The sequence below is a fragment of the Mustela nigripes genome, chromosome 8 (genome assembly GCF_022355385.1).
Source record: "Mustela nigripes isolate SB6536 chromosome 8, MUSNIG.SB6536, whole genome shotgun sequence".
Taxonomy (NCBI): Eukaryota; Metazoa; Chordata; class Mammalia; order Carnivora; family Mustelidae; genus Mustela; species Mustela nigripes.
The window spans coordinates 14,291,970-14,305,121 of record NC_081564.1 but is presented as its reverse complement, the minus strand read 5'-3'; the positions used below and the strand labels follow the sequence as shown (position 1 = coordinate 14,305,121).

At 43.1% G+C, this 13,152-nt stretch overlaps 1 protein-coding gene across 5 annotated transcripts in view; it reads right to left on the bottom strand.

The window, feature by feature from the left end:
- Positions 1–13,152, bottom strand: part of SUDS3 (SDS3 homolog, SIN3A corepressor complex component) — a 205,037-nt gene that overhangs the window by 132,064 nt on the left and 59,821 nt on the right. The window contains exon 13 of one of the 5 annotated variants that reach the window (XM_059408544.1): positions 8,106–8,127. The exons of the other annotated variants lie outside the window; for them this stretch is intronic. Within the exon in view, the coding sequence (XP_059264527.1) occupies positions 8,121–8,127 (7 nt within the window). The 3' untranslated portion in view covers positions 8,106–8,120. Of the gene's footprint in view, positions 1–8,105; positions 8,128–13,152 lie in introns of those variants that run through there. 5 annotated transcript variants of the gene reach the window in all.

Here is a 13,152-nt window from a genome sequence, read left to right as displayed (position 1 = left end):
GACCACACTTTGTTGGGGGCTATTCTGGGCATTACAGAATATTTAAGCAGCATCCCTCTGGCCTCTACCCACTAAGTATGGACAGTATTCCCCTCATCCAGTTGGGACTATCAAAAATGTCTCCAGACACTGACTAATATCCTTTGCAGAGGTGGGGTACTGGGTATAAATATCACTTCTATGGTGCCTGGGTGGCTCAGTGGGTTAAGCCTCTGCCTTCGGATGAGGTCATGATCTCAGGGTCCTGGGATGGAGCCCCACATCGGCCTGTCTGCTCAGCAGGGAGCCTGCTTCCCCCTCTCTCTCTGCCTGCCTCTCTGCCTACTTGTGATCTCTGTCTGTCAAATAAGTAAATAAAATCTTTTTTAAAAAATCACCTCCTATTGAGAACCACTGGGCTACCCTCACACGACCCAGAAAGTACTCACTTCTCTTGGTTTCTTTCTACTTCTTAAATTGCTCTGCAAATCAGCTTCCTCTGTTAAATTTCACCGTTCTGCTTCCTCATAACCTACGTCTACCTGGGCATTAGCTTGCCATGACACCCATCCGGGCTCTCACCCACGCCCACACCCTTTAAGAGCTCCAGCGCCCAAGGCGGCTGATTTCTACTTCTCTTTATGCAAATTCTCAAGAAACAAAGACTCCGATTGGCTGAACTACAGTCAAGTGACCACCTCTAGTCCAATCAGCTGTGACCAGGAGAGAAGAGGCACCTGGGATAATGAGCACCGGGGCCACAGGTTCTTCGCCTTCAGCGGTCCCCTGGCATGTCTCCAAAGAAGTAGCTGTGGTCGGGTCAGGTGTGGCCTGTCCCTGTAGCATGTCTTCTCCCTTTTCCTCAGACGGTCCTCAAACGTGTCTCCCATTGCCGAGGAGTCTGCAGGCACTCATTTCCATCAAGTTTCTCCCTCTGATCAGTCAGAGGCATTTCAGCATGACTTTCAAGGGATGCACAGGCTTCAGATGGGGTCCCAGGGAATGTCCAGACATGCATTTTGCACCTTCGGAGGCTTCTGGATCCTTTGGCTCCCTTTGGATCTTGAGGATTGATTCGGATCCTTAAGATTGCAAGATTGGTGAGCTGTCCCCATGTGTACTGAAGGGGATCAGAATATGCCAGCCCACAATAGCCACTTTCGCATGAGGCTTGTCTGGAGGTAAAGGTAATTAAGAAGCAGCCAACACAAGGAGCTCTCTGTTCTCCCTCCTCTACTTAAGAGTAGGACCTTTCCCTTTGTGAGGGTCATCCCCTTCCTTCTGGACCAGGAGAGAAAACAACCACTGGAGACAGAACCTGAGCACCGAAATAAGCCTTCAGGACAAACTTTACTGAAGTAACTCCTATCTTCCGTTAGTTTCTCCCATGTATTTACCTTTCCACAATCTGCTACACCTAAAAGCCCAAACCCCTTCTCTTTTGCCTTGTCACTTCTCCACAAATGTACTTTCTTTTGTTTAGATGGTATAGAAGACCCTGGGTCTAATCACTGCTTTGGGTCTTCATTTCTTTTCTAAGAAGGCCTCAGGCCTCCGTACAGGTAAAAATAAACAAATAAATATTAATATTACTACCAAATAAAATGTGTGTACCTCCTCTCCTGTTAATCTGTTTTTTGTTTTTAGTGGGGTTTTTTTTTTTTTCCTTTGGTCTATTTGCAGGGCCCCGCTTCAGAAAGTCTACCCACGTTATTATAAGCACACTAGACCAACTGTTTTCTTAGCTTTTGTTGGGACAAAGATCCTTTGCAAGACAAGACACAACATCTTTAAGCTGCATATAATTTCAGGGTAGCTCATCCCAAGGCCATTTTTTGGCTCCTATAAGACTTCATGCCTATAGGAGAGGAAGATACATGTAAATCAGTTGAACATCTATTGTATCCAGGGTGTTGGCAACACACACATTTACCTTATCTGAATTCAATTATTAAAAAGAGAGAAAAATTTATCCTGCGGCTCTTAAAACCAATCACACTAGGATTTGGCTCCAGTGCCCCAGAGAAAGGAAGGTTCACAATCAAAATGTAAAGAGAAACAAGATAAGTTAATTCTTGCCTTTTGCCCTTGTAAAGACCCAGGGCAATTTAAGGTAATTTGGGCCACACAAGATTTTTGCCTGAAGCACTAACACCAGAACCCCTACCTTTAACCTCCCATTCAAGATGTAACCCCACATGCTTTCCATATCTGTGGTTTTCAAACTGCAGGCCTCTACCCACAGGTGGTCATAAAATCGATTTAGTGGGTCATGACCAGCATTTTTTTAAAAAATTGAATAGAACAGAATAGAAAATAGCAGAGCGCAAGTTTCATAGTGTGAGTATTATTTCATAAAAATTTTGCTTCATTTGTGTGTGTGTGTGTGTGTGTGTGTGTGTGTGTGTGTGTGTTTCTCCTGGTCAAAAACATTTGAAAGTCATTGTTCTATATTCCGTGCTGCCCAATACTGCTAGTCATTAGCACATACGGTTGGTCAAAACAGACATGAGCTGTTAAGTATAAAATGCACAGTGAATTTCAAAGACTAAAGAGGAAAAAAGAATGTAGAATATCTAATAAATAATTGTTACATTGATTACATGTTGAAATATAACATTTGCCTTTGGCTACATTATGTTAAATAAAATACTAAAATTAATTTTACATGTTTCTTTTTACTGTCACTATGTGGCTAGTAGAAAAATGCTAATTATATATTTAGTTGTTATTATATACCTTTTGGACAGTGCTGCTCTTTATATTTTAGCAAAATACACATGTACATACACATGACATACTTATAATCTGGCTGATAAAATAGCACCTTTAAAAATTTTTTAAGGTTTTTTTGTTGTTGTTGTTAGAGAGAGAGCAAGGGGTGTGGGGCAGTGGGGAGGGCAGAGGAGAGGGGAAGAAAGGATCTCTAGCAGACTTCAGGCTGAGTGTGGATCCCATTGTGGAGCTCTGTCTCACAACCGTGAGATCATCTTCTGAGCTAAAATCAAGAGACAGAGGCTTAACTGACTGAGCAACGCGGGTGTCCCAAAATAGCATCTTTATACGGCATCTATCACCATATTATTACCAAACACGGAGAAAGATTCATTCAATGTCAAAATGGCTGCCCCATTACCTAACACCCCAACCTCCAATGCAGAGAGCACCTTTTGACTCAGGCTTAGTGCACCTAGCTGTCTGACATAGCTGAATGTTGGAGGGCCTTAGCAGAGGGGACAGATGCCTCAGAAATGGATTATTTATTCTCTTAATTTATTCAGGAAGGATTATGGTCATCCTGCCAATGGTTAGGCACCCCAAAAGACCACACATACTGAATCTAGCAGGAAATGACCCCATATTCACTTCCTGTGTACTCTATAAATCTCTCTGTATCAGCATTAGCGTTCAGCCTCATTCCCCATCTTCCTTCTTCTCCTAACTCAGGGAAGGTCATATTACCTGCCAATCATAATCTTAATATTCTACTAGTCAAAGGCATGTTACAATGACCCTCCAACATGCATGTACAGCAAGCATGTGCACATGCACACACACACACAAACACACTTGCCAGTCTTAATTAGTTCTAGCCTCTCTGGAGCCACTCATTTTTCTCTGGCCAACCCCTTCTACTGCCAGTACTTCTAATCATATTGGTCTTAGGAATTCTTCTCTACCATGAGGTAACTATAATAATAATAATAAGGACAGTAAGTAGCTGTCTCTTATAGCTCACTTATCTTCCAGACATTATGCTAAGCACTTTCTCTCATGTAAACGTAACAATTTTGTTGTGATGCAAATACTTTTCCATTTTAGAAATAAAGAAACTTTGCCCTATGAGGTGATTTAAACCGTAAGATCCATAATGTCTTGCTCACAATAAACCCAATGTGTACAAAAAGTGCACGGCACATATGTTTAAGTGCTCAAATAATGTCTGTTGTGAATAAATAAGTAAATGATGAAGACATACCACTGTCTACTTTTACTTATAGCTGTGTCTATGTGGCACCAATCTTATGAAGTTAAGCTACAAGTGCCTTGAGGACAGAATTTATTTTTGCATTTCCTGGGCTTAGCACAATGCCTGCTACAAAGTGGACACTCAAAGAAATGTCAAATAAACCAATAAAAAAAATAATAAATGATTAAATGTCACAACTTCAGAATATGACCATCCCTCACTAAGAATCATTCAGTGGCTCCCTATTACCCTTGGCTAAAGTTCAAATTATTCTTTATGGCCTTACAAAGACTCCCTCACCACTTGAACTTCATCTCTTGCCCCTTGGAGCTCCAGCTACATTGAAATTCTTTCAGCTCCTCAACTTCGGAGTTAGGGTTAGGGTTAGAGTCCCTACTTCCCTAGTCAGGGCCTTTCACCTGGCCATTCTCACCTGTTCCCAGCCCCAGTGCTTTGCCCTTGACCTAGCCAAGTCCTTCTCACCTCCCAGTGAAGCCTTTCCTGACCCTCATCTAGATTAATCCCCCTTAGGCAGCTCTCACTTCACCCTATACTTCTCTTTTAGTGCTTATCACAAGGACAACTCAATAATTATTTTTACTTTTTTTTTTTTTTTTTTTTTGGTCCAACATTTATTTCCTGTAAGCCCTAGAAGCTAAGGAGCATGTCTGTTTTGTATACCATGATATACCCTGTATCTTGCCTACAGGTGGGAAACCAGTGATCCACACATGTTTTCTGGCCTATCTTCTGAATAGTGTGTGTATGTTACAAACATATATAATTTGTTATGTGCTATATTTATAATTGCTATATATATAACTTGTTCATTACAAAATTTAAAATATACATACTTCACAAAAAATCTGGGTTTATGGCTTCTCTAGGAGAAAAAAAATCCAAATATTTGGAATACTACATATATAGTTAGGATAGGTGAGCAATGCCACAAAAACAAGGCCAAAATCTCAAACTGTTTTCTCACTTACACTCCATTTCCATCTAGGGAGGCTGTGGCTCTGCACCCTGCCTCTCCCCGAGCTCCATCTGGAATACTGACAGTCACTGAGGCCGAAGGAAAAGGAGACACAACAAACCAAGCTTATGGCTTTCACCCAGAAGTGACACACGCCTCTTCCACCCCCATTTCATTAGCTAAAACCAGTCAACAGGGAGAGGATATATCATTCCCTTGCAGGAAGAACCACTGCAGGAGGGAAAATGGAATGCCTGGAAAGCAGTATTATAAATCTATCCTAGAGGGATGTCTGGGTGGCTCAGTTGGTTAAACATCTGCCTTTGGCTCAGGTCAGATCCCAGGATCCTGGGCCCGAGCCCCATACAGGGCTCCTTGCTCAGCAGGGAGGCTGCTTCTCCTTCTGTCTGCCACTTCTTCTGCTTGTGTACTCTCTCTCTCTCTGACAAATAAGTAAAATCTTTAAAAAAAAAAAATCTATCCCAGAGAAACAATTGGCTGGAGCTGAAAAGCACCTGACTCCTTTAGATGGGACACTGACTCCAATCTGATTCATCTCTCTTCCCTCATAACTCATCACCCACCATGCTCATTCCTTGCTGGAATTTAGGCTCGCTATCACGACAGTGGGGGGTAAAGGAGCAAACAATGAATAAATAAACAAGGCTTCCTATATATTATGGCACAAATGAAAACTTGCTCCTTGAGAAGCGAACTTCTATGCCAGGTCCTGGCGGTTCAGTCACTGCCTATCTTGGGAGACCTTGCCTGGACTAGCTCCGCCTCCAGTGACTGCTTTGTTGGCTGGCCGGAAGTAGATGACACCTCCATGCAAACTCCCCATGACTGCGGCGCAAATGGAACACTTGTCCCCTAAGTGACGGAGCGGCCATTACTCATGGCAGGCTGGCCAACGTTTATGAAACAGATGGGACTTGGCAGGGTGAGGAGTTAGTGTGTATGGTAGGCAGGAAGCTCTCACAGGTGGAAAAACGTTTTGGGGTGCAGCCTCATTATTATGTTTCTAATGGCCATAGGATCAAACATTAATCTTGAATGCCTTGCTTCCCAGCAGTGACAAGAAAGGATTCTCTTTGCTCTGTTAATGAGCTCACAAGCCTGGTGGGCAGATTTCCCACACTTAATTTCTTGCTTCCTTCACACTGGCAGGTACTGGCAACCCAGGTTTTCTCTAGACTTTTATTTTTTTTAATGTATTTTTAAAGATTTTATTTATTTGAGAGAGAGTATGGGCAGGGGTGGGAGGGAAGAGGGGAGGGAGAAGCAGACTCCTGGCTGAGCAGGAAGCCCGACACAGGGCTGGGTCCCAGGACCTCAGGATCACTACTCCAGCCAAAGGCAGGCGCTCAACCTTCTGAGCCAACCAGGTGTCCTTACTTCTATTTTTTTTTTTTTTTTTAAAGATTGATTGATTGATTTTCAGAGAGGGCAAGCACGTAAGCAGGGGGAAGTGCAGAGGGAATCTTAAGCAGACTCCCTGCCGAGCACGGGGCCTACAGGGTTCAATCTTACAACCTTCAGGACCATGACCTGAGCAGAAACGAAGAGTTGGATGCTGAACCAACTGAGCCACCCAGGCATCCCACTAGACTTTTATTTATAAGAGGCCTTAAGGGGCGCCTGGGTAGCTCAGTGGATTAAAGCCTCTGCCTTCAGCTCAGGTCACGATCCCAGGGTCCTGGGATCTAGCCCCACATTGGGCTCTCTGCTCAGAGGGGAGCCAGGGGAGCCTGCTTCTCCCTCGCTCACTCTGCCTGCTTCTCTGCCTACTTGTGACCTCTGTCAAATAAATAAAATCTTAAAAAAAATAAAAAAAGAGGCCTTAAAATGCCATGATAATGAACCTATAGTACGAATTATTGGTAAAACAATCTCCTGCCCCAGTCCATATCAGCTCTCTAACCTCTTTTCACCAGGCTACTAGATTTTGAGTTCTCTACACACAAACACCAAGTGTTCCCATTTGCACCCTTGAGTGCCATCATTACATTTTTTGCCGTATTCCAAATCATCCCCTTTCTGGTTCTCATCTGCTCACTCTCTCATACTTGTATGTGAGTAAATATATACACATACACATTTATGAATGTATAAACTTTATTATTTCTTCCAATGTCTATTTAGTACCAGGCTAGGCAGTTGGGGTAAAATGCTATGTAAGCAATGGGGGCTAACCTTCTGGAACTCAGAGTCTTGTGGAAAGATAGCAGAAATAATAAGAAATTGTTATAAGTTCTACCGTAAGAAAAGTTCAAAGAGCTACAGGAAGCCAGAGCCTGGACCAAGAAGTTTCACGGACCACTTCCCAGAAGAAAGGATATTTTAACCTAAGACCTAAAGGTTGGCAGTCATTAGTGAGGCCTCTCCAGGCAGAAGAACTGTAAGAAGACCCAGAATCCAAAAAGGGCATGGGATCTTTAGGGAACAAATGGGTTCAGTTGGGCTAGAACATGAGCAGCAGGAGGCGGGATAGGAAGCAGGTGGGGAAACTCTAAGAGCAGAAGCTAATGAGGAAAGCGAGAGCCAGACCTTCTAATGCCTGTGTGCCCTGTGGAGCAGCTGGAACTTAATTCCAAGTGAAACAGGAAGCCGATGAAGGGTTTTAAGTAGGAAGGTGATATGATCCAATTTATATTTTCTCCACGGGAATATTCAAAACAGGCTGGAAGTCTTGGTACTGACCAAGCAGAATGGATTTAGACAGGGTCCTGAAGGCGCCCTGCTTTTCTGGGTGTTCACCCACTGACTGCTGAAGGTCTGAAGTGTCTGGGGGGAGGGGCTGGACTGCTGCGGGGAGGGGGGCGGGGTAGGAGGTGGGGGGAGGGTTGTTTAGGACAGCGGCTGCTTGTCACTGTATGGTATTAGTTTATCACCACATTAATTACATTCATAAAGATCTAAAAATATACATAGGAGAAACATGAAGAAAATAGGCACCAGCAAAACTTGTCTTATAGGATGACGGGATTAGTGGTCCAGGTCAGAAGTATCTTAATGTTTTAACAACCAGTATGGACCTCCTGGGGCATAGCAGCTAAATACGTGTGCTAATGTCGGCACAGAACAAACAAGCCAGGATAATATTCTGAAAGATGAAGTGATGCTCTTTTCTCCTTCCACCAGTATGTCCTGTTATCCCATGACCATTCTCTATTCAGGGGGGTCAGACCCTGGTCAGACCCTGAAAACAGAAAAAAAAAAAAAAAAAGCTTTTAAATGTCAAAAGACTGAACCTTGAAGGGAGTTGGGTCAAAGGAAAAAGAAACACAAAGAGCCAGACCAGGGTTTCCTGCCTTCAAGACAAGATGAAAAAAGAAAGCAGAGAAGGAAGTTTGGGTATTGGGGAGACCTGCCCTCTAGCCTTACTAGGGGGCACTATAAGAAAGATCCCAGTAAGAAATCAGAGTACTGGGGATCTGTGCTCTAAGTGGTTCATCCAAGAAACCAGCAAGAACCCAAGGGGGACATAGCAAGGATCCAGGCGCATGAAATAGTCTTACACATCTCTTCCCACAGGACTGCATGTATGCCTCAGCCCCTGATAACCTCCAATACTCAGGTATTATTTAAGCCTCTGGCAACTTCAAAAAGAAAAGATGCTCTCAGAACCCACCTCTAAGAGACAGTGTTGGGACAACTGGGGAATTTAGAATATGGATTAGATTTTAGCTGAGATTATGAAATAATTGTTAATTTTCTTAATTGTGATAGTGGTATTGCAATTATGTCAGAGATAGTCCTTTTACTTAGGAAAATGCATAATGAACTACCAAGAGGTGAAATACCCTAATTTCTGCAAATTGTTTTCCAAATAATTCAGCAGGCAAAACATACAGGTACACAAGAGAGAGAAAGCAAATCCAGCAAAATGTTAATAATCGATCCGGAAGGGAGTGGTATACCAGTGTTCATGGTACTATTGTTTCTGCTCTCCCATAGCTTTAACTTTTTAACATGTAAACTTTTAAAATAAACTTTTATAACAGAGTAAATAATAATAATAATAAATGCTAGAAATCACAAGCAAAATGTTGATCCAGTAATACTAATTTAAAATATTTTAACCAGCATAGGGAATGGTTTGCATTATCACACACAGAGAACATGAAGGTACGAGTACCTTCAGTTGTTGAATAGAGTAGCTGGGATTATCTCTGGCATTTTCTCCATTATTCACCTTTCTGTGCTTTTATAATATTAAAAATTACTTTTAGATGGTATCTTAAAGAAAGATGGGTGGGGAGAAGAAATCCTGAATTGACTAAGATCGAGTATTTGCGATCCAATATCATGGGGAGTTCAGAATAAAAATTGAAGTGAATTATGGAAGAGTGAGGAAGTTACTGCTGTTTCTGGGTTGGTGAAGCAAGAGTTACACAAGTCAGGTTTCCTAGCTGCAATCAACAGAAACCAACCCTGGCTCCTTGAAGCATTCTAGGGATGATGGGGAGCTAGCAGAACCAACAGGAAGCCTGGAGAGCCAGGCCTGGCACATGGACAGGAAGAAAGGTAGGGTGGCCAACAGTCATGGCCACGCCAAACCCGGGTGACAAGAGCCAATCAGAGAGGACAGGACTGCAGCAGCCACTGAACTGGGGGCAGGCTATAGCTCAGACCTCTGCCCCTCCTCTCTTGGGTACTGAGTGCACTGAGTGCTGACACGGCCACCATCACTGGCCTCCAGAAGCCCACTGCTGCTCCTGCCATCTCCAAAATCCTCCACTCCATTTCTAAGACTCCATTTCTAAGTCGTACGTGTGTGCATCTGATTGGCCAAGTCTGGGTCACATCTCACATGTGAGCTGCAGAGGACACAGGGATAGCAAGGACCTCATCGTTGGAGCTCCTCTAATGGGAAAAGGGCCCTGCCTCCCACTAAGACTCATATAATGGGATATTTTCCAAAGATAAGATGGAGAGTCTGACGCTGGGCACCAAAAATGACAAATACCACTGTGCAGTGAACCAGACACCACATAAGAGAAAACAAGACTGAGATTTGGCCCACGTCCTCGAGGAGCAACTTTGAGGGTGGATGTTATATCTTATTATTCTTTGTTAACCCGTGGTGCTTAGCACAGTAAACACGTATTGAGTGTTTACTAAATAAATAAAAATAAATGACCAGTCTGCCTGGACAAATCAAACAACCTTTTGCTAGCAGAGGACTGAATAATAGAATTCTCTAGAACCTTCTAGCATGACGATTCTTGGAATTTATGATCTTGCCTGAGACTCAGGGATCTCCCAGAGACTGAACCCACAAGCTAGAGGAAAACTGCACTGATATACTAAACCTTACCAAATATTAAATTTTTTAAATGGACCCACCTAGAAAACAAATTCAAATCAAGTTTAAATCCAAACAGCTAAAAACAATTGAACAAGAATGAAATTTGTTCTGAGTCCCTACTTAAGGCTGAATTTTCTTATCTTTTAAGCAAAAAGCCCAATGTCATTAGTTTTGGTCATACACTGGCCCATGGTGTCATGCTGGGCTATGTCACGGCATATAACAGCAATAATTTTATAAATGTGTTCTCCCCAGCTCCCTACCTCTGAGCTTGAATCAATTTCCAGCCACCGTTTGCACATTTCATGCCAAAAGGCTGCAGTGGGGGATGCCAAGGGCTGGTGTGAAATCACTTGTTCTGCACATCTGTAAACATGGATAAGAATCATCTCTCTTTGCAATGGTTTTGGTCTCAGTTTAACTAGACACAAACTCGCTAGATCCTGTGCAGTCTCTGGACTTTTCATTAATTTACTCATTCAACAATTTTGCACTGACTGCTTATTATGGGCCAGGAACTGTGCTAGACACCAGGGATATACCAGTGACCAGAAAAGGTGTGGACCTTGAATTCATGGCACTTAAATTCTAGGTGGAGACCCATAAATGAATACGCAACTACAAAATGGAATGGTCATTAGAGGGGAAAAAAAACCAAGCTGGGTGCCATATACAAAAACAACAGAAATCTAATTTGGAATAGAGTACCTCAGGAAGCAACATTGAGCCTGCAACCTAAACACTGAGAAGAGTAGGGGCATCTGGGTGGCTCAGTGGGTTAAAGCCTCTGCCTTCTGCTCAGGTCATGATTCCGGGGTCCTGGGATAGGGCCCTGCATCGGGTTCTCTGCTCAGCAGGAAGCCTGTTTCCCTCTCTCTCTCTCTGCCTGCCTCTCTGCCTACTTGTGATCTCTGTCAAATATATAAATAAAATCTTTAAAAACAAACAAACAAATGAAACATTGAGAAGAGTAGTTATGGGCTGAATTGTGTCTCCCCAAAGCTCATATTTTGAAGCCCTTATCCCCAGGACCTCAGAAAGTAACTGTATAGAGACAGAGTCTTGAAAGAGGTAGTTAAGTTAAAATGAAGTCATTAGGATGGGCCCTATCCCAATAGGCCTGGTGTTCTTATAAAAGGAAATTTAGATAGACACACCCCGAGGGAGACCACAGGAGGACACAATGGAGAAAGCCAAGGCCTTGGAAAAAACCAACCCAGCTGACACCTTGATCTCGCACTTCTAGAAGTATAAGAAAAGTCATTTGTTTTTTAAGTCACCCAAGCTGTGGTACTTTGTCATGGCCGCCCTAACGAACTCACAGAAAGGTAAACCAGGTAAAGGATCAGGGTGAGGAAAAGAGATCCAAGGCTGAGGGAAAAGAAAGAAAGAACAAAGACCAGAGTCAGAATAGAGCCTTGCCCCATCAGAGGATGGAAAACCCAATAAACTTAACTGTTTGGAGCTGAGTCAGGCAAGACAAGGAAGGATGGGGCAAAGCAGAACTGGAGAGGGGACAGAAGCCAGAACATATAGGGCCCAACAGGTCATGTTAAGGATCTTGACATTTAATAATTTTGGAGAAGGGGGTTGACATACAGTTAAATATTGTGTTGTCCAATGAATGGAGGAGCACTACAGCAGAGGTTGAGAACTGTAAACAGGCACGTAGTTAGAAGGTAGAAGTGACGGGCTTGCTGACGTTTGGGTATGTCCTGTCCTCCTGCGGGAGGTAGGTGGCAAGAAGGGTACACTGGCTTCCAGCTTGAGTACCTGGGTGCATTTAGTAGAACATTTTCTTATGTGGAGAGAAGGTTTGGAAGCCATCTTTTGGCTGAGACACCAGACGAGAGGTATAATCTCTTCAGGCAAAGGTCAAGGTGCTCAGCCTGGAAAACAAGGTTCTTCTAGATCTACCCCCTACCTGCCTTCTCAAGCTGCCTCTCTCATTACTTACTCTCCTCCCCCACACTCCATGCCCTACACACACCAGATTTCTCAGTGCCCAACCTTGCTCCCCCTATATAAAACATGCATACTCCACCTCTCTGGGAACCTCTGCCCATCATTCCATATCCTGTGCAAATACAACCTCTCCCAAACCCTCCTTGATTCTGCATCCACCTGGACCTCACCTCTCCCTCTAGTGACCTTCTTCATATCTTGGTTTGACCAAAGCACTAATTACATGTATGCCATGCCCTCACATCACACCCTATTCTTTTTTTTTCCAATCCCTATTCCAATTTGTAATTATATATTCATTTATGAGTTTCCTTCTGGAATTTAAGTGCCATGAATTCAAGATTAAGTCCATGTGGCTAAATCCAAGGGACACTTTTGGCCCTTATGTTCCCTGACCTCTCCATAGAACTCAATATGTATTCTAGTGCTTCCTTTTTTTACATTTTAATTTGAACTGTTTCTATAGAAAATGTGTAAGAATAATAAAGTGAATACCCATGTCTTGTTAACCCAGATTCTCTGATTAATCTTTTCCTGCCTTATGTGTTTATCCCTTTTTTTCTGGGCCATGGAAATGTAAGTTGCAAATATCACAATGCTTTACTCCTAAATACTTCATGTTTCCTAAGAACAAAGATCTTTCTTTGTTAAAGAAACAAAGATCTTATATCATCATAGCACAATTATCAGATTCTAGAAAAATAATATTGACGCAACACTACTGTCTTAGTCTGATCAGGCTGCTTTAAGAGACTACCATAAAGGGGCACCTGGGTGGCTCAGTGGGTTGAGCCTCTGCCTTCGGCTCGGGTATGATCTCAGGGTCCTGGGATCGAGTCCCGCATCCGGCTCTCTGCTTGGCAGGGAGCCTGCTTCCTCCCCTCTCTTTCTGCCTGCCTCTCTGCCTACTTGTGATCTCTCTCTGTCAAATAAATAAATAAAATCTTA